The 23,490-nt window shown below is 40.3% G+C and overlaps 1 protein-coding gene across 50 annotated transcripts in view; it reads left to right on the top strand.

The window, feature by feature from the left end:
* Positions 1-335: 335 nt before the first annotated feature.
* ZDHHC20 (zDHHC palmitoyltransferase 20) overlaps positions 336-23,490 on the top strand; it is an 89,960-nt gene continuing 66,805 nt past the window's right edge. For 28 of the 50 annotated variants that reach the window (XM_078375168.1, XM_078375167.1, XM_078375166.1 and 25 more), the window contains exon 1: positions 336-577. In XM_078375168.1, the coding sequence (XP_078231294.1) occupies positions 460-577 (118 nt within the window). In that variant the 5' untranslated portion in view covers positions 336-459. Of the gene's footprint in view, positions 578-8,893; positions 9,011-23,490 lie in introns of all 50 variants that reach the window. The other 22 variants (XM_078375134.1, XM_078375135.1, XM_054256697.2 and 19 more) reach the window with 1 other exon arrangement.

Here is a 23,490-nt window from a genome sequence, read left to right as displayed (position 1 = left end):
AGTCTAGATACACAAAATCCCATCCCCTAACGCCCTCATCCATCAGGGTTTGCTTTTCGCCTCTCCTTCCCCAGCCTCCTGAGACCGCCCAGCCCGTTGGCAACTAGCTTGCCACGCCCCATGGGCGGTCCCTAGCCTCTTCCCCGCCCCCTTCCCGCCTCCCCGGCCGCGAAAGCCCCGCCCCTGACGGCGCAGAGACCCTGCCAGCGGCCCGCGGAAGGCGGGCGGGGACGGACGCGGGGGGAGGGGGGCGGCGGGATGTGGGGTGGGGGCGGGACCTGGCCAGGCGCCGGGACCGGAGGAGTCCCGGCGGCGCTTGGGACTTTTGCTCCCACAAGCCCTGCCTCGGAGGCGGGGGAGCTGGACCAGGAGCCGCCCGGAGCCTCTGAGTCGCTGCCGTCGGGGCTCCCGCGCTCCCCAGAACGGTGGGACGCGGGGCTCCGCTGCCGCCAACCGAACATGGCGCCCTGCACGCTGTGGCGCTGCTGCCAGCGCGTCGTGGGCTGGGTGCCAGTGCTCTTCATCACCTTCGTGGTCGTCTGGTCCTACTACGCGTACGTGGTGGAGCTGTGCGTGTGTGAGTACCGTCCCCGGGGACGGCGGCGGGGCGCGGGCCGCGGCTTGGGCGAGAGGGAGGCCTCTGCGCCCTGCGCCGCCGCCTCTCTGGAACCAGCGCGGGACGCCAGGCGTTCGGTCCCGAACATGCTCGGAAGCGCCGAGGCCGCTGTGCCCGCCGCTTTGTTCAAGCCTGCGGCGCGGTCTTGGGGTGACCGAGGGCTCCCAGAACCTCGCGGCTTCTTCTCGGGTGCGGGTCTGGCCCAGGGAGGCCCCGAGAGCTTCCTGGTTTCCTCCAACACCCGGGGCTCGGCATCCTTCTGTGAAGGAATGTGCAGAATGGGGGTAGTCGAGCTTAGAAGGTTTAGGTTGTGTTTGTGGCCTTTTTGGCTTTTGTTCAGTTTTTAAGAAAAGAAATCTGTTCCTTCTGGACTGTTTTTGTTCAGACAGCGCGAGAAGAAACGCCTGTTACCTGGAGAGCCGGCTGTGGCGGGTGGGGGAAGGGAGGTGTGTCTTTTGGTGGCCTCGGGCGGGGGGAAGGCGGGTCAGAGCTGGAGGACGAGTAAGCTCCCACTTCTGATTTTTGGTGGAATTTGGCTCATTGTAAAGTTCATTTATTTCTACTCTGAATCCAGCCGACTTCTGAAAAAGGTTGTTTTAAGACAGAAGGTTGTTTAAGACCTGTATCTTTTTCTGTGCTGATTATTAAGGAGGCTTATATTTCTTATATTTTAGCATCGTATTTTCATTACTTCCATATCCCTGATTAGTTCTTAGCACAAAATTCTCACCTGGTTCCCTGGAAAAAAGGAGTATCATTGCAGTATACTTCAAGGATTTAACCTACTGGCTTGAATTGGTTGCCTTTAAGATTGAAGGAAATTGGTTGCCATTAATCAAAACAGTTTAGGGGTGACTGCCGTATTTGTGATATTGGACAATTGCTCCAGGATTGTTTTGTCCTAAATAAATTGTTCTTACGCTTTGAGTATGTGGGTATTTTATGTTTAAACCGGTCTCCTCTAGGTTTTTCTGTATACATCTGCTGACTATATAAATTTTTTATGAAAACTTAGGACCAAATAGTAAGTGGGGTTTGTAAAAGTAATCTCTTGTTATTCCAGAATGATCTAGTCTTAGACCTTAGACTGAATCTACCATTTTGTGAAAGACTGTTATCAGTATTCCTTGAATAAAGAACCACATGAGCTAGAAACTAATGGCATGAATGAGAAGAATCTGTACCACCCACTCTTGAAAGTGGCAGAATTAAGACTTCAGTTATATAAAAAAAAAGAAAAAAAAAAAAGACTTCAGTTATGTCTGAATTTGTGTAGTTTTCAACCAAGTATTTGGTTAAAACCCGAGTTCTATATGTGGAAGGGAATGCTTTGGTCCAGAAAATTTAAGAGTAAGTTTTAAAATTAAAATATCCTCTCTTAAAATTACTTTGTACCTATAGAACGTTTAATTTTGAAAAGACTATCCCAGCAGGTAGGCCCAGAATAAATTAGTTGTGGAATACATTTCCAAATAATATTAATCTTGAATATCATTGTTTAGTCTCATCCTTTTGGATACCAGAATGTTTACTAAAAATGATGTTTGAGTCAGTTAAAATTACTAGATTTAGATATTTCCAGGGACTTCTTCCAGAAAGTGATAGTGATCATAGGATTCTCATCAACTTATGATGATACCTCCTTTATCTTCTTGTTTACTCTAAAGTGGGCATTTATTCCAAAAGTTTTATTATTCCTATTCTGTCAGTAGATTATTCATACCCTATTTTAGTTCCTATTTTGGTTTTGAAGTAAAGCTGAAGGAGCACTAAAAATGTGCATTTATGTTGAGATTCCACAGCTTAACCTGTAGATGGTTTTTGTCAAAAATATTAAAAGGTGAGATCAAGCAGTGCTGTGAAAAGTCTTAAATTGCTCCTAATTTCTTTCATTCCTTCAAATAAAGGAAAGAGAAATGAACATGAATTGAAAAGTGCCATGTGCCGGTGGGCATAGAGGGGAGGTTTCATTCATCCTCTCCTTTAATTCTTTCACTATCTCAGAGCATAGGTATCTGTACAGGTGGAGGAAGTGAGTCACTGAGCGAGTAGGTCCTTTTGGTTAGGTCACACAATTATTGATTATTGGAATATGACCCACATCTTTCCATTCTTTCTTACCACTCTAGTGAGCTGTGGCAGTCAATGGAACTGTAATTGTTTGGTCCATAATGGCGTGGGGGATAAACAGGTTGGCATCTTTTTGGAGATCACTTAGTTTGGCTTGAGGCCCATACTGTAGAGATTATACCCTACAATTTCATTAAGTTAAAACGTTCTACAAACTAAGGCCTGATGCTTGGCAGAATCTTAAAATATTCAGTGGTGAAAGGTCTTATATAGAGGCTGTATGAACTTACAAGTCACCTGATTTTAATTAGAATTCGGGAGGTCTGCAGTGTCACTAGACTATACAATAGTTGAGCATAACAGTGCATTTACTAATATTAAAGCTATCCTTTAAACTACGTAGATGTGTTTGTTTTCATAAGTAATGACCCTCCCATGGAAATATGTATAGATATATTACTTTATAGGAGTACTTAAAATGGAGGGAAGTGTGAGTTCTACTTAAAAGTGCTGTTTTAATACTTTTTATAGGATTTTCTCTTTTTTTGAGACAGTTTCTCTCTTGTTTCCCAGGCTGAAGTGCAGTGGCGTGATCTCAGCTCACTGCAGCCTGCGCCTCCTGGGTTCAAGTGATTTTCCTGCCTCAGCCTCCAGAGTAGCTGGGATTACAGGTGCCAGCCACCATGACCAGCTAATTTTCTTTCTTTTTTTTTTTTTTGAGACGGAGTTCCGCTCTTGTTACCCAGGCTGGAGTGCAATGGCACGATCTCGGCTCACCGGAATCTCTGCCTCCTGGGTTTAGGCAATTATTCTGCCTCAGCCTCCAGAGTAGCTGGGATTACAGGCATGTGCCACCATGCCCAGCTAATTTTTTGTATTTTTAGTAGAGATGAGGTTTCACCATGTTGACCAGGATGGTCTCGATCTCTTGACCTTGTGATCCACCCGCCTCGGCCTCCCAAAGTGCTGGGATTATAGACCCAGCTAATTTTCTTTTGTATTTTTGGTAGAGACAGGGTTTCATCGTGTTGGCCAGGCTGGTCTCAAACTCCTGACCTCAGGCAATCCACTGGAGTGAGCCACCATGCCTGGCCTACAGGATATTCTTAGATTCTGGTGTTTTTTATCAAACTGGGAGGATAAGATCATAATTATATCTTTACATGTATGTATTAATTCATTTTATCTTAATAATGATCCCCATAAGGTTAAGTAATTTGTCTAGGATTATAGAGCCAGAAAGTAGTATCGTAAGAATTGGAATTCAAGGGACTTGGCTCCAAAGCCCATGCTGTTAACCACTGTATAATGAATGACTAATCTATTTGGTTATCCAGATCTGGACACTCAGATTTCAGTCCTGTATATGATATATTTATATAAAGTACTTTTCTCCTAAAAGGCAGCTGCAGAAGATTACCCTAAATATATCAGACAATAAAAATACCTGGCCCACAATAGCTGTAAGTTGAACAAATTGTTGATTACCAAGAGGCCTTCATTTCATCTCACCCTCTATAACTTCCTAATTTTGTAATTACACACAGACACACACACACACTCTCTCTCTCTCTCTCTCACTCACTTCACCAGGAGTAATACTGAGGACAGAATTGAGGAAGAGGTGATGCATGTAAGATGGTCATCTCACAGGACTGATAAGCTGAGAAGCAAAGATTAAGTAATTAGTAATGTTGGTCCTTGATTTTAAATTAGACCAAAATTCTCCTGTGATTTTTTTTCCCCCAAAGTTGATATTTAAAGTTATTAATTTACTTATGAGTGGATTGAATAACTTTTTTTCTTTGATCAAGATGGTTATTTTTGAGGAAAGTCCTAATTCTGGTTTGCAAGGTTTGAGTACCTTGTTGTTCAGGTCTCTTGAGCTGTTATTAGATGTGTACCTCTTCTTTGGCATGTAGAGGATCTTAGAACTTAAAGAGATTTTAGAGATTACCTCATTCAGTCCCTTTACTTCTGAGGAAACTATATTGCTCAGAAGAGCTATGTTATTTGTCCAAGGATAGGTAGACCTTTTATGTTATTTCAGACAGAAATTTCTGGAGCCTGGCCAACATGGTGAAACCCCATCTCTACTAAAAATATAAAAATTAGCCAGGCATGGTGGCACATGCTTATAATTCCAGCTACTCGAGAGGCTGAGGCAGGAGAATTGCTTGAACCCAGGAGGTGGAGGTTTCAGTGACCCAAGATTGCCACCCTGCACTCCAGCTTGGGCAACAACCTGAGACTTTGTCCAAAAAAAAAGAAAAAGAGAGAGGGTTTCATCAAGCCTCCCAAAGTGCTGGTAGTACAGACATGAGCCACTGTGCCCTCGGTATCTGATACAGATACTGAGTCTATCTAATACTTCCTTGTGTCGCCTGCATAACTTCTTCAAATTTAGAGACAAATTAAGATAAATAACTTAAGCACTGTCTTTGTACACACTAGCTTGACACAGTTAATTCTGAAGTATTTTATTGATCTTGAACCAGTTTTCTGTTTCATCAGTTTTTCTATTTTGTTGTTTTCCTGTCTGATCTTTACTGTTTCCTTTCTTTTACTTTGGGTTTAATATGCTCTTTTTCTAGGTTAATGTGGAAACCAAGGTCATTGGTTTGAGCCCTTTCTTAGGTAGTTAGTACTATCAGTTTACTTGCAAATATTGCTTTAGTTTTATCAATTTTTTTTTTTAGTTTTATCAATTTTGATACACTGTGTTGTCATTTTCATTCAGTTCAAATTATTTCCTTGGGGTGGGCACAGCTGCTCACAGCTGTACTACCAGAACTTTGGGAGGCTTTTTGAAACCCTGTCTCTCTTTTTTCTTTTTTGTGTTTTGAGATGGAGTCTCACTTTGTTGCCCAAGCTGGAGTGCAGTACGGCGATCTTGGGTCACTGAAACCTCTGCCTTTTGGGTTCAAGCAATTCTGCCTCAGTGTCTCGAGTAGCTGGAATTATAGGCATGCCCTACCATGCCTGGCTGATTTTTGTATTTTTAGTTGAGATGGGGTTTCCCCATCTTGGCCAGGCTCATCTCAAATTCCTAACGTTAAGCCATCTACCCATCTCAGCCTCCCAAAGGCTGGGATTACAGGTGTGAGCCACCACGCCTGGCAAAACTCCATCTCTACAAAAAATTAGATGGGCTTAGTGGCATGTATCTGAAGTCGCACCTACTCAGGAGGCTGAGGTGCGATGATCCCTTGAGCCCAGGAGTTCAAGGCTGCATTGAGCCATGATTGTGCCATTGCACTCCAGCATGGGTGACAGAGCAAAACCCTTTCCCAAAAACCAAACAAATCCTTTTATTTTGTTCTGTTTTAAGACAGTCTTGCTGTGTTGCCCAGCCTAGAGTGCAGTAGCATGAACATGGCTCACTGCAGCTTCCACCCTTCAAAATTCAAATTGTTTTTTAATTTCATTTTTTATTTAATCTTTGACCCCATGGATTTAGAAGTATACTATTTAGTTTCTATTTATTTGGGGTTTTTTTCAGATATCTTTCTGTTACTGATTTCAAATTTAATTTCTTGTAGTCAGAGAACATACTTTGTATAACTTAAGTCCTTTAAAATGTATTCAGGCTTATTTTGTAGCCCAGAATGCGGTCCGTCTGAGCAGTGTTCCATGTGTGCTTAAGAAAAATATGTCTGTACTCAGTAATGTATTGTGCTCTTTGTTGGTGGGTGGAGTATTCTGTTACGTCATAATGCTCCATAAATGTCAATTAAGGCAAGTTGGTAGTGTTGTTCAAGTCCTCTATATTCTTGCTTTTCTGTTTGTTCTCTCAATTATTAAGAGACATATAATTATAATTGATTTATTTCTCCTTGTAGTTTTATCAGTTTTTGCCTCATGTACTTTGTGCCTCATATATTTTGCTTCTCTGTAATTAGATGCATAAAACATTTAGGATTGCTATGTCCTATTGACCAATTGGCTCAGTTAGTTATGAAATGACTTTATTATCCCCAGTGATATTGTTTGCTCTGAAATCTACTTTGGCAGATATTAACATGGGCACTAATCTTTCTGTGGCACAATCTCAGTTCACTGCAACCACTGCCTACCAGGTTCAAATGTTTCTCTTGCCTCAGCCTCCTGAGTAGCTGGGATTATAGGTGCATGTCACCACACCTGGCTAATTTTTTTTTGTATTTTTACTAGAGATGAGGTTTCACCATGTTAGCCAGGATGGTCTTGATCTCCTGGCCTTGTGATCTGCCCACCTTGGCCCCCCAAAGTGCTGGGATTACAGACGTGAGCCACCACCCCCGGCCTTAACATGTTTATGTCTCACATTTAAATTGTGATTCTCATAAAGAGCATATATTTGGGTCTTTTTTAATCCAACCTCTGCCTTTTAATGGGGAGTTTTGACTATTTACATTGAATGTGATTATTGAAATAGATAGGCTTAAATCTACTCTTCGCTATTTGTTTCATTGTCTATCCTCTTCCTTGTTCCATTTTCCTCCTTCTTTGACCTTCTTTTGGATTAATTGATCTTTACAATTTTTTTGTTCCATTTTTCTCCTCCTTTGACCTTTTGAATTAATTGATCTTTGCAATTTGTTTTAATTTTTGATTTTTTTCTTTTTTTTTATTTTTGTTACTGGTGAGGGTATGGGGGAGGGAAGGGAAAAACCAATTTTTTGATTTTTAAAAAGGATTTTATTTTATCTCCTTTATTGGCTTATTACCAGTAATTCTTTTTATTTTATTAATTGTTTTAGGACTTAAAGCATGCATCTTTGACTTATCACAGTCTACCTTCAAGTTACTTACTGTTTCATATATAATACCTTATAAAAGTATACTTCTGGACTGGGTGTGGTAATCCCAGCACTTTGGGATGCCAAGGTGGGTGGATCACCTGAGGTCAGGAGTTTGAGACCAGCCTGGTCAACATGATGAAACCCCATTTCTACAAAATACAAAATAACCCCGTTTCTACTAAAAATACAAAAATTTTTAAAAAGTGGTGCACACCTGTAATTCTAGCTGCTCGAGAGGCTGAGGCAGGAGAATTGCTTGAGCCCGAGAGATGGAGGTTGCAGTGAGCTGAGATCATCCCATTGCATCCAGCCTTGCTGACAGAGTGATACTCTGTCTCAAAATAAAATAAATAAGGGCCGGGCGCGGTGGCTCAAGCCTGTAATCCCAGCACTTTGGGAGGCCGAGGCGGGTGGATCACGAGGTCAAGAGATCGAGACCATCCCAGTCAACATGGTGAAACCCCGTCTCTACTAAAAATACAAAAAATTAGCTGGGCATGGTGGCGCGTGCCTGTAATCCCAGCTACTCGGGAGGCTGAGGCAGGAGAATTGCTTGAACCCAGAAGGCGGAGGTTGCGGTGAGCCGAGATCGCGCCATTGCACTCCAGCCTGGGTAACAAGAGCGAAACTCCGTCTCAAAAAAAAAAAATTAAAAAATAAATAAATAAATAAATAAAAGTATACTTCCATCTCTTCTGTCTCAGCCTTATGCTATTGTCATGCATTTTATATGTTGTAAACCTCACACTGTATTGCTATTATGTTTAAACTGTTGATTATATTAATAGTTTTTAAAGATTTAAATAGTTTTTAAAAACCCAAAATATGTATATTTATTCCTATGGTTACCATAGGAAAAGTTCTCTTCATTCCTTTTTATAAATCCATCTAGTGTCGTTTCTTCTGCCTGAAGGGCCTCTTTTAACATTTATTGTAGTTCAGGTCAGCTGGACTGAATCATTTCAGTTTTTGTATGTCTGTAAAAATTTTAATTTTGGCTTTGGTTTTTAAGGCAGCTTTATCGAGGCATAGTTTGCATACCATAAAATTCACTCATTTAAAAGGACAGTGCAGTTATTTTTAGTAAATTTGCCAAGTTTTGCAGTCATCACAACAATCCATATTTAGAACATTTCTGTCATTACATTAAGATCCCTCATGCCCATTTACATTTAATCCTTCTTCCCACCCCCAGCCCAGAGCAACCACTAATCCATGTTGTCTCCAAATGCCTTTTCTAAACATCTCATACAACTGGAATAATACATGCTTGCAACACATAAACTAAAATTGGAATGATATAGAGAAGATTATTAGCATGAAAACCAAGAGAAATTTTAAAAGGGGAAAAAAATAAATGGAAACATACAATAAATGGGGTTTTTTTTGTTTCTTTTCTTTTTTTTCTTTTTTTGAATTGGAGTTTCACTCTTGTTGCCAAGGGTAGAGTCCAGTGGTGCGATCTCGGCTCACTGCAACCTCCTCCTCCTGGGATCAAGCAATTCTCCTGCCTCAGCCTCTCAAGTAGCTGGGACTACAGGTTTGTGCCACCATGCCCTGCTAATTTTTTTGTATTTTTAGTAGAGACAGTTTCTCACCATATTGGCCAGTCTGGTCTTGAACTTCTGACCTCAGATGATTCACCTGCCTCAGCCTCCCAAAGTGCTGGGAATATAGGTGAGAGTCACCACGCCTGGCTGATAAGTGGTCTTTTCTGTCAGGTGTATTTTACATAGCATAATGTTTTTGAGGTTCATCTGTGTATTACATATCAGTATTTCTCCCCTACTCTTCACCTCACATCCTAATTTGTTTTTTGGTTTTTTTGAGACGGACTCTCACTGTTGCCAGTCTGGAGTGCAATGGTGCGATCTTGGCTTACTGCAACCTCCGCTTCCCAAGTTCAAGTGATTCTCTTCCTCAGCCTCCCTAGTAGCTGGGATTACAGGAGCCTGCCACCACGCACGGCTAATTTTTTTATTTTTAGTAGACGCAGGTTTCACCATGTTGGCCTCAATCTCCTGACCTTGTGATCCACCCACCTCTGCCTCCCAAAATGCTGGAATTACAGGTGTGAGCCACTTTGCCCAGGTCACATCCCAATTTGTATTTTTCTGTTTTTTTGTTTTTTTTTTTCTTTTCTTTCCGTTTTTTGAGACAGGGTTTCACCATGTTGGTCAGGCTGGTCTTGAACTCCTGACCTAAGGTGATCTACCCACCTCGGCCTCCCAAGTGCTAGGATTACAGGCATGAGCCGGCCCTTGTATTTTTCTGTTTTAAAAACGTTCACAGTTTTATTTAAGAATATATTTCTGGTAAGCTTCCTCACATCATTTGTACATTAAATTAGAATATAAATTAAAAGTATGTACTTTCTTATATTTATGTACCTGAATAATCCTGCTTGCAAGATTTATAGTATAATTGGGTCCTGTTTGTCCTTGTATCCATTACAGCCTAGTGCTAGTAGACCTTAAATTAATGTAACTTGAATTGAATTGAGTCATACTCTTATAAACTCACTTGAATCATGTTTGAATGTTAGGACACACAAACATCTAGAATAATAATACTAATTATAGTTACAAAACATATTTCACAATCTTTAGTGGTAAAGGCTACATGAAATGGCTTATTGGTCCTACAGTCTTTGTTTTGGGTTATGAAACAGTGATTCTTTGAAATTATGCTGACATGGTTAAAAAAACCTGTTTCCCTAAATTTCATCCTTATTGGTTAGCATATTTATAGGAAAGTTAAATGTGCATTAGAATTAAAAACAAAAAACTTTTGGACAAGCATGGTGATTCATGCCTATAATCTCAGTACTTTGGGAAGCCAAAGTAGGAGGATCGCTTGAAGCCAGGAATTCCAAGGGCATTGTGGGCAACATAGCAATATCCTTTACAAAAAGAAAAAGAAAAATTAGCCACTCGTGGTGGTACCCACCTGTAGTCACAGCTACTTGGGAGTCTGAAGCAGGAGGATTACTTGAGCCCAGAAGTTTGAGGCTGCAGTGAGCTATGATTACACCACTGCACTCTAGCCGGAGTGACAGAGTGAGATGCTGTCTCAAAAAAAAAAAACCAAACACCTTTTTATTAATTTTATCATTTCCCATTTATTTTCAGATGCCAGAGTATAGTGATTTTCTAGGTAACTTGCCTTTGAAAGATACAGTAGACAGAAGACCTATTTATTTGAATTCTGCAGTTACCTTAGCGCCTTCTCTTTTACCTTTATTATTATTTTTTTTTTTTTTAAGAAAAAGTTTTTTTCTCATGACTTCTAGTGAGTTAATCTGTCTTGGTATTATATTCTGTGTTACCAGATAGCAAACTGCTCTGAGAGAGCTCTGTAAATATACATTTTTAAAAACTTACCTAAACTCTCATAGACAAAAAGATCTGTTTGTTTGTTTGTTTCCCCACATAAACTAACCCTTTGGGGTTTCTCTGCTTTCTTGAAAGACAAGAAATGTGGAAGAGAAAGATGCTGGACAACCTAGAAACCAGGTCAGACTATTTAGAAGAACCTTATGCCCTGGTCATACAAATAAAAGCCTGGCCTCTTCTCTGTCTACTCCCACTTTCCAGCAGAGCAGTAGCTGAACTACAGACTCTAATCTGTCTACTTGACATTTCTGCTTGGAGATCTAATAGGTGTTGCAGACAAAACTCTTGATTTCCTCTCTCTCTCTCTCTCTCTCTCTCTCTCTCTCTCTCTCTCTCTCTCTCTCTCTCTCTCTCTCACCTGAACCTGCTGCTTCTCAGTAAATGACGGTTGTATCCTTTTACTTCTTGAGTTGAAAAGTCATTCCACATCCGGTTAATCAACATGTCTTGTTATTAAATGTATAAAATCCAGCTGCTTCACACCACAACCACTGCAACTATTATATTCCTTTAAGCCACTATGATCTCTTCTTAGTGTAATCAATTGAAAAACATGGCCATAATAATTTGAGCCAGCTAGGCACAGTGGCTCACACCGGTAATCCCAGCACTTTGGGAGGCTGAGGCAGGTGGATCGTCTAAGGTCAGGAGTTCGAGACCAGCCTCACCAACCTGGCAAAACCCCATCTCTACTAAAAATACAAAAATTAGCTGGGGGTAGTGGCACACACCTATAATCCCAGGTACTCACGAGGCTGAGGCAGGAGAATCTCTTGAACCTGGGAGCCAGAGCTTGCAGTGACCGATATTGTACCACTGCACTCACTCCAGTGAGACTCTGTCTAAAAAAAAATAATAATAATTTGCACCATCTTTCATCAAGAAGTAGTCTGTTTACCACCATTGAATCTGGGCTGGCCTTGTACTTGCTTGGGCCAGTAGAATGTGGTAGATGTGTGAGTTCTGGAGCCCAGGCCTCAAGACAGCATACATCTTCTGCCTTAGATCTTTTGGAACATTCTGATCATCATGAAAGGGAGTCCAGGCTACACTGCTGAGTGAAAGACCACATGGAGAGAGAGGCCCACTGTTGGAAACAGGTTTATAACATCGGAAAAAGTACACACTGAGACAATGGATTACTCAGCAAAGCTAGTTTTACTTCCTGCAGGAGGGGTGCAACTCGCTGGCAGTCTTGCCACGAGAGCACACCTGAACAAAGGGGACAGGGACATTTATAACTTTCATAACCGGACGCAATCGCCCTACTACTGTGTGCAGTTTCTATTGGCTGGAACAGGACCTCATATTCTATGCTTGACCCGATTGGCTAAAAACTTGGAAATTTTCTAAAGAAGTAAAGGCAGAGGAGAACAAAAGAAAAGAGGAAGTAACTTGAGGAATGCTTAGAGCAGCAATAACATTTCCAAATAAGGAAGGGGAATCAGCTTTGACCTAAGACTTGCCTGGGCTTGTCCAGGCGTGTCTGGGCAAATATCTAGGTTAAAGTGTAAGAACTGAGAACACGGGATGCACTTATTTCTTTATTATGACTAACAGCTACTTTAAGATTATTAGCAAAAACTTTAAACTCTGAAGAAACTGTTATTTATTCTTTTTTTTTTTTAATGGTCTTTTTTTTGGGGGGGGGAGGAAGGCAGGGAGGGAGGGAAGGAGGAAGGGAGGGAGGGAGGGAGGGAGGGAGGAAGCGGGGAGGGAGGGAGGGAAGGGAAGGAAGGAAATCAAGTAATGAGAGAGACGTTGCCGACCTGGATCTAGAGGTTTACAAGTTGATTTCTTTTTTTGAGAGAAGGAAAGAAAAAAAACAAAAATAAGTAAAGGAGAGGAAGAAAGAGGAGGAGAAAGAGGGAGAGTAAACGGAAATATTGCTTTATTCTGAAAAAAATTGGGTATTAATAATGACCAATCAATGTTTCATATAAACTTATGAGTAGGTGTGATGTGGTATTGACAGGAATGTATATTTTGTGTATTTGAAGTGGGGAGCTCTATAAATATTTATTAAGTTTACTTGTTCCGGATCTGAGTTCGAGTCCTTGATATCCTTATTCATTTTCTGTCTCATTGAGTCTAAGTCTTTATGTATCTGGGTGTTAGGATCGTTAGCTCTTGTTGTTGCATTGATCCTTTTACCACTGTATCTTTGCTGCTTTAAAATCTATTTTATCTGATATGAGATTTGCAACTCCTGCTTTTTATTTATTTATTATTTATTTTTGCTCTCCATTTGGTTGGTAAATCTTTCTCCATCCCTTTGTTTTGAGTCTTTGTGTATCCTTGCATGTGAAACAGGTCTGGATGTAACATGCCGTTGGGTTTTGGCTGTGTCTTTTGATTGAGGGATTTAGTCGATTTAAATTTAGGGTTACTGCCATTTGATGTTAACTGGCTGTTTCATCCATTCGTTGGTGTAAATTCTTCTTTATGTTGGTGCTCTTTACTTTTTGGTATATTTTTAGAAAGGCTAATACTGGTTGTTTCTTTCTGTGTGTAATGCTTCTTTCAGAAGCTCTTGTCAAGCAGGCCTGGTGGTAATAAAATCTCTGAGTTCTTGCTTGTTCATAAAAGATTTTATTTTTCCTTCAGTTGTGAAGCTTAGTTTGGCTGGATATGAAATTCTGGGCTGAAGGTTCTGTTCTTTGAGGATGTTGAATATTGGCCCCCACTCTCTTCTGGCTTGTAGAGTTTCTGCTCAGAGATCTGCTGTAAGTCTGATAGGCTTGCCTTTGTGGGTAACCTGACCTTTCTCTCTGGCTGCCCTTAGTATTTTCTCCTTCGTTTCAACCCTGGTGAATCTAACGATTATGTGCCTGGGGTTGCTCTTCTTGAGGAATATCTTTGTGGTGTTCTCTGTATTACCTGGGGTTGAATATTGACCTGCTTTGCTAGTTTAGGAAAATTTTCCTGAATAATATCCTGAAGGGTATTTTCCAGCTTGGATCGGATTCATTCTCTCCATCGCATTCAGGTACACCTATCAAACGTAAATTTGGTCTTTTCACATAGTCCCACATTTCTTGGAGACTTTGCTCATTCCTTTTTATCCTTTTTTCTCTAATCTTTTCTTCACGTTTTATTTCATTAAGTTGGACTTTGACCTCTGAGATCCCTTCTTCTGCTTGAACAATTCGAGTGTTTAAACCTGTGCATACTTCTCGGAGTTCCTGTATTGTATTCTTCAGTTCCATTAATTCACTCATACTCCTCTCTAAGTTGTCTATTCTCAATAGGATTTCATCAAACCTTTTTTCAAAGTTCCTAGTTTCTTTACGTTGGGCTACAACATGTTCTTTTAACTCACCGAAGTTTGTTATTATCCATTCCTTGAAGAGTACTTCTGTCATTGGGATGCGCTCGTTCTCCATCAAGCCTTGTTCCATTGTCGATGTGGAACTGTGATCATCTTTAGAGGGAGAGGTGTTCTGACTTTGAGTATTCTCAGCTTTTTTACGCTGGTTTTTTTTTTTTTTTTTTTTTTTTGAGACGGAGTTTCGCTCTTGTTACCCAGGCTGGAGTGCAATGGCGCAATCTCGGCTCACCGCAACCTCCGCCCCCTGGGTTCAGGCAATTCTCCTGCCTCAGCCTCCTGAGTAGCTGGGATTACAGGCACGCGCCACCGTGCCCAGCTAATTTTTTGTAATTTTTAGTAGAGACGGGGTTTTACCATGTTGACCAGGATGGTCTCGATCTGTTGACCTTGTGATCCACCCACCTCGGCCTCCCAAAGTGCTGGGATTACAGGCTTAAGCCACTGCGCCCGGCCTTTTACGCTGGTTTCTTCCCATCATTGTAAATTTATCCTCCTGTCGTCTTTGAATTTACCAACTTTCAGATTAGGTCTCTTGAGTGGGCGTCCAGGTTGTTAGTTCCCAGGGCCAGAGCAGCGCGTTAAAACTGATGGTGCTTTTCTTCCCAGGATTCTCCTGTCGGGCTTCCTTCTTGTGTTCATAGTAGGCGACTCTGCCTTCCTGGGGCTCCAAACCTCGGTCAGAAGGGGAACCAGTCCTGTTTACTCTGCACCGAGGTGCCATCACAGCTGCTGTGCCGGGCTCTGGTGTTGCACTGGGGGCCCGTCTGGGTCCTCCAAACCTGTTTACTCTGCTCCGAGAGCTTCCGCGCCTAGGTGCCAGCGGAACTGCTGCGCCGGCCACTAGAGTCCCGCTGGCGACCCGTTTGTTTCCTCCACTGGGGATCTTCTGCTCCGTGAGCGACCAGAATTTGTCTGAAAGTGTGGCGTCCTCTAGTTCTCCGCGCCTTCACTGAGAGCTGCAATCCTGGGATGTTAGCAACCGGCCATCTTGGATCGTCTCTCCTGTTATTTATTCTTAATGAACTAAGAGGAAGCTTTGAAAAGGAACCTTTTACTTATTATTTCCTACACCCAGCCAAGAGAAGCCTAAGCCCCTAGTGTGTGAACAAGGCTATTTTAGACTCCCACCCCATTTGAGCTGCCTGATGAATGCTGTTAGTAGAAAAACATTACAGTGGATTATAGCCCAAACTGCTGACCCACACAATTGTAGGAAATAATGAACAGTGGTTGTTTAAAGTAACTAAGTTTTAGGGTGGTTTGTTGTGCCACATTATCACCTATACTGTTGTTGTATCCTTGTAAACCTGTCTCTTCCTGTTTTCCACCCCCACCTTTACCCTATGTGTTCTCCAGGAAGCAGTCAGAATGATCTCTTTCAAATTAATATCAGTTTGTCATTCCTATTTCTCAAGACCTTGAGTGGCTTCCTGTCTTGTTCAGCAGGATATCTAAAAGCCTTACCATGGCCTTTATGGCATTATTTACTCTTCCCTTTATTACTTCTCTGACATAATTTCCTTTCCACTCTTCCTCTAATTTTATCTCTAACTTAAGAAATCTATTCTCTAGACCGGGCGTGGTGGCTCACGCCTGTAATCCAAACACTTTGAAGGCAAGTCAGGCAGATCACCTGAGGTCGGGAGTTCAAGACCAGCCTGACCAACATGGTGAAACCCCATCTTTAAAAAAAAAAAATCTATTCTCTGTAGACAGAGGTATGGGAGGGTGTATTGTATAAGGGAGGGAGCCCTCCACATCATCACCATGTGGAATTTTAAGAAGATTAATCCCTGCCACTATTCCTGTAAGCATATAAGAAACACATTTAGATATTCCTCAATTATACAGCACATAAACTTTAACAGATAGCCATTACACTTAAATAACTGATGTAATAAAAAATAAAGGTGACTAGTTTGATGGACAATAGATTCCCTTAAATAGGGATCCATAGGTTTTAAAAATAAAATTTTTGAAAAAATTTGGTTTTAAAACATCTCAATTTTGGTTTTCCCAGAGCTTCATTTTACTATTTTGAACTTTGAACACTCATTGGAATCATAGGAAGAGTTAATTTTTATGGACATACTAATTGAACAGCATATGAAAACAAACACAAACTTATTAAATGTGAAATGTTCTGGGAAGCTTTTAAAACTAATTGCATGGAAAGGATATCCTCAGCATCTGAAGGAAATAATACCAAATATACCAAAAGATTAACAATGTTTGTTTATGGGTGTGAGATTATACTGATTTTTTCCTTATGCAATACGTAGCCTCTTAATAGACTTTCATATTTTCCTCTTACAGCATATTCTTCCCTTATCCCCCAAAACAGCTAATGAATCTGTTTAAAAAAAAACACAAGTCATGGTTATTACTCCTCTGCTCAGCACCCTCCAATGGCTTTCCACTTTGCTCATAATGAAATTCAAAGTTGAAAACCTATAAGGCTCTAGATGGTCTGGCGTGCCATGGCTTCTGACCTCATTTCTTCCTTTGCTCATTCTGGCTCAGCAGGCCACCTTTCTTTTCATCTGTCAGGCCATGTATGGTCCCACCTGAGGATCATTGGAACTTCCCTTTCCTTCTGTCTGGAATGCTTCCTCCTGGAGTTCCACGTGGCTAGCTCCCACTTCATCTAGATAGTCACCTATCAGAGAGCCATTCCTGACTACCCTCTAAAATAAGTACTTCCTCTTTTGCTGTCTCCTCACCCTGCATTTTCCCCAACTCATAGTGCCTGTTACTAATTAACATACAGTTATTTGTCTTTCTCTCCTGGGTAGAATGTTCACTGCTGTATTTCCAGAACCTAAAACGGGGTCTGGCATAATATCTTCTCAGTAGATATTTGTTGGATGAGTGAATTGGTTGTGCAGCTGCCAATTCCCATACTACTGGAAGAACGAGAATTGAAATGTTTTCATACAGTGGACAACTTGCAATTATTGATAATCCGTATTATTGATAATCATAAAGTTGCCTCTGGATTTCAGACAGCCTGTTCTTTAGGCAGGTGAGGAAACTGTCTTGAATTGTCAGGAGGAAATGTTAATTATAATAGCTATTATTTATTATTATTGTATGCCCACCTTTACTTATGTTAGGTCTTTTTAATTCTAACTTGATTGGAGAGAGATTATTAGCATTATTTTCTGGATGAAAACAGACTCAAAGGTTAAAGATCTCTTTTGAGGCCATACGATTGATACATAGAACCAAAGTTCAAATCCACATCTGTGCAACTCTATAAGTTTTGCCCTTTCTATTATATATTTGTCCATTAAAATATTTAATAATTTATAAGCTCTATTTGAAGGCCTTTAATTTATTTTTGTTATAACTAGTCAAATCTTGTGTTTGTGGCATGTGATGCAAATAAGACAAAACTTCTCCCGTATATATATAAAAAATATATATAAAACATATATGTAAAACGTGTGAGTGTATATGTGTTTTGAGACAGGGTCTCACTCTGTTTTCCAGGCTGGAGTCTAAAGTTGCCGCTGGATTTCAGACAGCCTGTTCGTTAGGCAGGTGAAGAAACTGTCTTGAATTATCAGGAGAAAATATACATAAATACATATATATAGTGCCTGAATTTTTATATTTTAGTAGACATGGGGTTTTAACATGTTGGCCAGGCTGGTCTCAAAATTCTGACCTCAAATGATCCGCCTGCCTTGACCTCCCTAAGTGCTGGGATTACAGGCATGAGCCACCGTGCCCAGCCAAGCCCTATATTTTTATGCAGGTGAAATTTGGTGTAATAGTACCTATCAAGAGCAGTTTGGAGGAAAAGATTATAAAAAGGTAGGGGATGGATATACCTACCAGCTTTCATGTAGAGAAGGCTGATTTACTGGCTATTTGTATTTATAACTATTTCAGATCTAGCCTTATTTCTTGGGTTTATGACCCAATATAAATAATTCAGTAGAACAACATAAATTTACTAATTTTATCATATATAATGTATTTTTTGAAAGTACCCTTTATTATCACTATCATTTATAAAAGGATATTCTGATATCAAAGTATGAGAAATAATCTGAATGAAGACTTTAGTGCATTTATATCAGTAGTTTATGAAAAATTGTCTCCCTTTTGCTTATGTTTCTTGTTTTACTGTGGCCTGGATTTTAGGAATCATTTCCTTAGCACACCGGCTAATCTCTCCAACTAGTTTCTACCTTGATCCACATAATAACAAGTAATCCTCCTTGACTTCTAGACAGTGTGTTTAGAGCCTAAAGCCTTAGCCTGAAACCGCGGAAGTGAGGTATTACTGGATTCAACAACAAAATTTTACTTATTTATTTATTCTTTTTGAGCCTGATTCTTGCTCAGTTGCCCAGGCTAGAGTATAGTGATGAAATCTCAGCTCACAGCCAACATCTTTCTCCCAGGTTCAAGCAGTTCTCCTGCCTCAGCCTCCCCTCCTGCATAGCTGGGACTAAAGGCACATGCCACCACACCCGGGTAATTTTTATATTTTTAGTAGAGATGGGGTCTCACAATGTTGGCCAGGCTGACTCCTGACCTCAGGTGATTCTCCTCCCTTGGCCTCCCAACGTACAGAGATGATAGGTGTGAACCACCATGCCCAGACAAAATTTTAGAACACAGACTAGTCATAAGATCTGTAGCTATCTGTGGAAGTTCTAGAAAAATGAGAGTTGGCAGATAATATTTTAAATCCTTCTGAACAATATTGAAGGACCCTAGGAAATAGTAATAATCATCCTTACTATTCATGCATTTAATGCACTAAATAATTAAGTGACTTGTCTATATCTTTTGATCTTTACAATAACTTTACAAAGGAGGTGCATATGTTCTTTGATTTATAACTTGAGAAGTTGCCTTAGTTCCTCAATTGAGACCTTTTCACATATCCTTCTAAAACCCATATAGATTACTAAGAGCAAATAAAATCAGCTATATAACCTGGGCCTATAGCATAACTAGGACATAGAGAATTTTTAAAACCTGAATTTATATGCAAATAGGGAAATAGTCATCTAAGAATAGCTAGATGAACTCTCGTGAGTATATCAGAACTAAGAGTAAGGGACTCTGCAGAGGATAACAGGTCTTTGTTCATCCTCAGAAAATGAGAACCCTATCCCAAGCAGGAAATACTGAAAACGGGTGTGAAATTTGGTAGATCAGAGCATGGCAACTGAGAATGCAAAAGAAAAGGTAGTTGGAAAGTCTTAAGGCTAGACATGGCAGCCTTAAGGAAACACCACTTCTAGGGGAGAAGGCAGCACTTTGGAAGCTGAAAGGGTCCCATGAAGTTATACTATTAATATTTAATAGTAAAGAGAAAGCACGAAATAGCTAGAGGTAAGGACACAGCTGAAACAACAGTATCAAAGCAATAGAGGATAAATTAAATGCTGTGTCCAACTAGCAAATAAATTGTACTTCATTGAAGCAACAGAAGAAGGAACTGGTGGAAATAAGAAATGAAGCAAGCCCTTTTACCCCAGAGGGTTGCTTGCTGTTGATGGTCCATGAAAAGCAACATAACTCAGCATGAACAATGATTAAAACAGCATCCATAAAGATTTCTCTGATTCAAAAAATGAGAATCAGCGCTTTTCAGGAGAAGAAAATACATTAAAAGACAACAAAGAAGATAATTAATCATCCAGACATAAATTAAATTTACATAAATATCTGCTGAGTATAAGAAAGTTTAAGTCAAAAGCTTTTTGGTTTGTTTGTTTTGTCATTTTGAGATGGAGTCTCGCTCTATCTCCCAGGCTGGAAATGCAGGGGCGTGATCTCGGCTCACTGCAACCTCTGCTTTCCTGGTTCAAGCTATTCTTGTGCCTCAGCCTCCTGAATAGCTGGGATTACAGGTGCATGTCACCACACCTGGCTAATTTTTATATTTTTAGAAGAGATGGGGTTTCACCATGTTGGCCAGGCTGCTCTCGAACTCCTGACCCCAAGTGATTCGCCTACCTCAACCCCCAAAGTGCTGGGATTACAGGCGTGAGCCACCATGTCCGGCCAAGTCAAAAGTTTTTAAAACTCAATAAAATTAGTCAAAGAGCAGGAAGATTTGAAATAAGAGCTGTTCAAACTCAGGAAAGAAATGGAAAATAAGACAATATCGGAAATGAAGACTAAATTACAAGATGCCCAAAGGTGAACAGATATGACTAAAGAGACAGTGAAGGTGTAGAGGATAGAAATGCAAAAAGCCAAAAACCCGAAATCAAGGTAAAAGGATTGGAGGAAAAAATGATGGAGATACAAGATAGGCTAAGATTCATTATTGTGATTCACCATATTAATACATCTAGGAAGAAAAATCATTATTTCCATGGTTATCAAACAGGTATTTGAGAAGTCCAACACATCTATTCTTGATAAACAATAAAATAGGGATATATAACATAAACAACATAAACAAAATTTATGATACTTAACATAAACAAAATTTATGTAGACAAAATGCTTGACAAAATTCCACTATAAAACCAGGAATAATGATGCCTACTGTGGCCATTACTTGGTAACATTGTCTTTACAGAATTAATTACCACATTCAAGCAAGAGAAAATAATAAGAAGCATGAGACTTTGGAAAAGGGAGAGCTATTTCTGTGTGCAGATTATCTAATAGTATATGTTGAAAAGCCAAGAGAATAATAACAGAAAACCTAGACAAAAACAATTGAGTAAAATGGTAGAATAAAAAAATTAGCAAACAAAACCCAGTACTTTTTTTTTTTTTAAGACGGGGTTTCACCATGTTGGTCAGGCTGGTCTTGAACTCCCAATACAGGTGTGAGCCACCGCTCCCGGCCAACCCAATACTTTTTATATATGCAATAATTTAGTTTGAAAATATAGTGGAAGAGAAGTCTCCATATCCAGTAACATTAAAAAGAGAAATTACCTTAGAAAAAAACAAGAAAAATGCCAAACTCATAAGAGGAAAACATTATTAAAAAACAGAAGTAACTTGAACAAATAGAAAGACATTTCTACTTCATAGACAGAATAACTCAACATTACAGAGATGCCAGTTCTTCCCCAATTAATGTATAAATGAATTCTAATCCTAGTAAACCTTTTATGTTTTTGCTGGTGCTAGGCAGCTTGATACTAGAGGTCGTATAGAAAAGTAAACAAGAAAAAATAAGCAACCAGAAATTGCTGAAAAATAAGAGCAATAAGGAGGGGAAACCTCCTAGATTTTAAACGAAAAAAGGCTCTGTAATTAAAACTGTGGGGGCAGAAAGTATATGAGAACTCTCTGCTTTCTGCCCAATTTTGCTTAAATTTAAAACTTAAAAAACTACTCTAAAAAGTAGTCTTTCTCTCTCTCTCTTTTTTTTTTTTTTTTTTAAGCTGTATGGTATGATTCATGGACATGGATAGATGTATTAACTAATGGAACAGAATATAATGTCCAGAAATAGACTAAAGAAATTTAGAATATTGTAGAAATAGCACATCAAGGCCTTGCATGGTGGCTCACGTAATCCCAGCACTTTGGGAGGCCAAGGCAGGTGCATCACCAGGTCAGGAGATCGAGACCATCCTGGCCAGCATGGTGAAACTCCGTCTCTACTAAAAACACAAAAATTAGCCAGGTGTGGTGGTCCACGCCTGTATCTCAGCTACTGAGGAGACTGAGACAGGAGAATTGCTTGAACCTAGGAGGCAGAGGTTGCAGTGAGCCGAGATCACACCACTGCACTCCAGCCTGGTGACAGAGTGAGACTCCATCACAAAAAAAAAAAAAAGTGTATCAAATCACAGAGGAAAAGATGGGACAACTGGATGCATATTTTGTAAGAGTAAATCAGGTCATACTTCATGCTATGTTTTAGTATAAACTACAAATGGACAAAATCTTTTGCCATATATATATTTATTTTATTTTATTTTTTGAGGCAGAGTTTTGCTCTTGTCACCCAGGCTGGAGTGCAAGGGTGTGATCTTGGCTCACTGCAGCCTCAGCCTCTGGGATGAAGTGATTCTCCTGCCTCAGCCTCCTGAGTGGCTGGGACTACAGGTGTGCACTACCATGCCTGGCTAATTTTTGTATTTTAAGTAGAGACAGGGTTTTACCATGTTGGCCAGACTGGTTTCAAACTCCTGACCTCAGGTGATTCACCCGCCTAGGCTCCCAAAATGCAAAATACAGGTGTGAGCCACTGTGCCTGGCAGATCTTTATTTTTAACTTTTTATATTAAGATAATTTGACTTGTGAAAGACAGTACAAACAATTGTCATAAAACTTTCACCCACATTTTCTAAGTGTTACTATTTGTTGTATGTGCTTCGTCATTCATTCATTCTCTCTGAAATGTTTGACAGTTAAGTTGTAGAGTTAATGCCCCTTTACCTGTTTACCTTTATTTTCTAAGAACAAGAACACTGTCTTTTTTTTTTTTTTTTTTTTTTCTGAAACAGAGTCTTACCCTGTTGCCCAAGCTGGAGTGCAGTGATGTGATCTGGACTCACTACAACCTCTGCCTCCTGGGTTTGAGCAATTCTTGTGCCTCAGCTTCTCGAATAGCTGGGATTACAGGTGCATGGTACCACACCTGGCTAATTTACATATTTTTAGTAGAGATGGGGTTTCAGCATGTTGACCAGGCTGGTCTCAAACTCCTGACCTTAGATGATCTACTTGCCTCAGCCTCCCAAATTGCTGGGATTGCAGGCATGGGCCACTGCACCTGGCAATAAGAACATTATCTTATATAACCAGAGTGCAGTTATTGAAATCAAGAAATTAGTATTGACTAAATAGTACTCTTTAATCTGTAGGCCTGTTCAGACTTCATTTGTCCACCTAGTTCCTTGTTCTGCTCCACAGTACAGTCTAGGATCACACATTGCAGTTGTCATGTCTCTTTATTGTCCTTATATCTGGAAGAGTTCTTCAGTCTTACTTTGTGTTTCATAATCACCCATTTTTAAAGAGCACAAGTTTATTGTACTTTTTTTTGAGACAGGGTCTCACTCTGTTGCAGTGCAGAATGCAGGCTGGAGTGCGGTGGTGTGATTGTGACTCACTGCAGCCTTGACCTCCTGGGCTCAGGCAGTCCTCCTGCCTTAGCCTCTTTAGTAGCTGAGACACAGGCATATGCCACCACGCCTGGCTAATATTTGAAATTTTTGTAGAAACAGAGTCCCACTACATTGCCCAAACTGTTCTCAAATTCCTGGGCTCGAGTGATCCTCTTGCCTCAGCCTCCCTATGTGTTTATTTTGTAAATGTTCCTCAATTTAGGTTTATCTGAT

The sequence above is a fragment of the Callithrix jacchus genome, chromosome 5 (assembly GCF_049354715.1).
Source record: "Callithrix jacchus isolate 240 chromosome 5, calJac240_pri, whole genome shotgun sequence".
NCBI lineage: Eukaryota > Metazoa > Chordata > Mammalia > Primates > Cebidae > Callithrix > Callithrix jacchus.
This window is presented reverse-complemented; position numbering and strand designations above follow the sequence as displayed.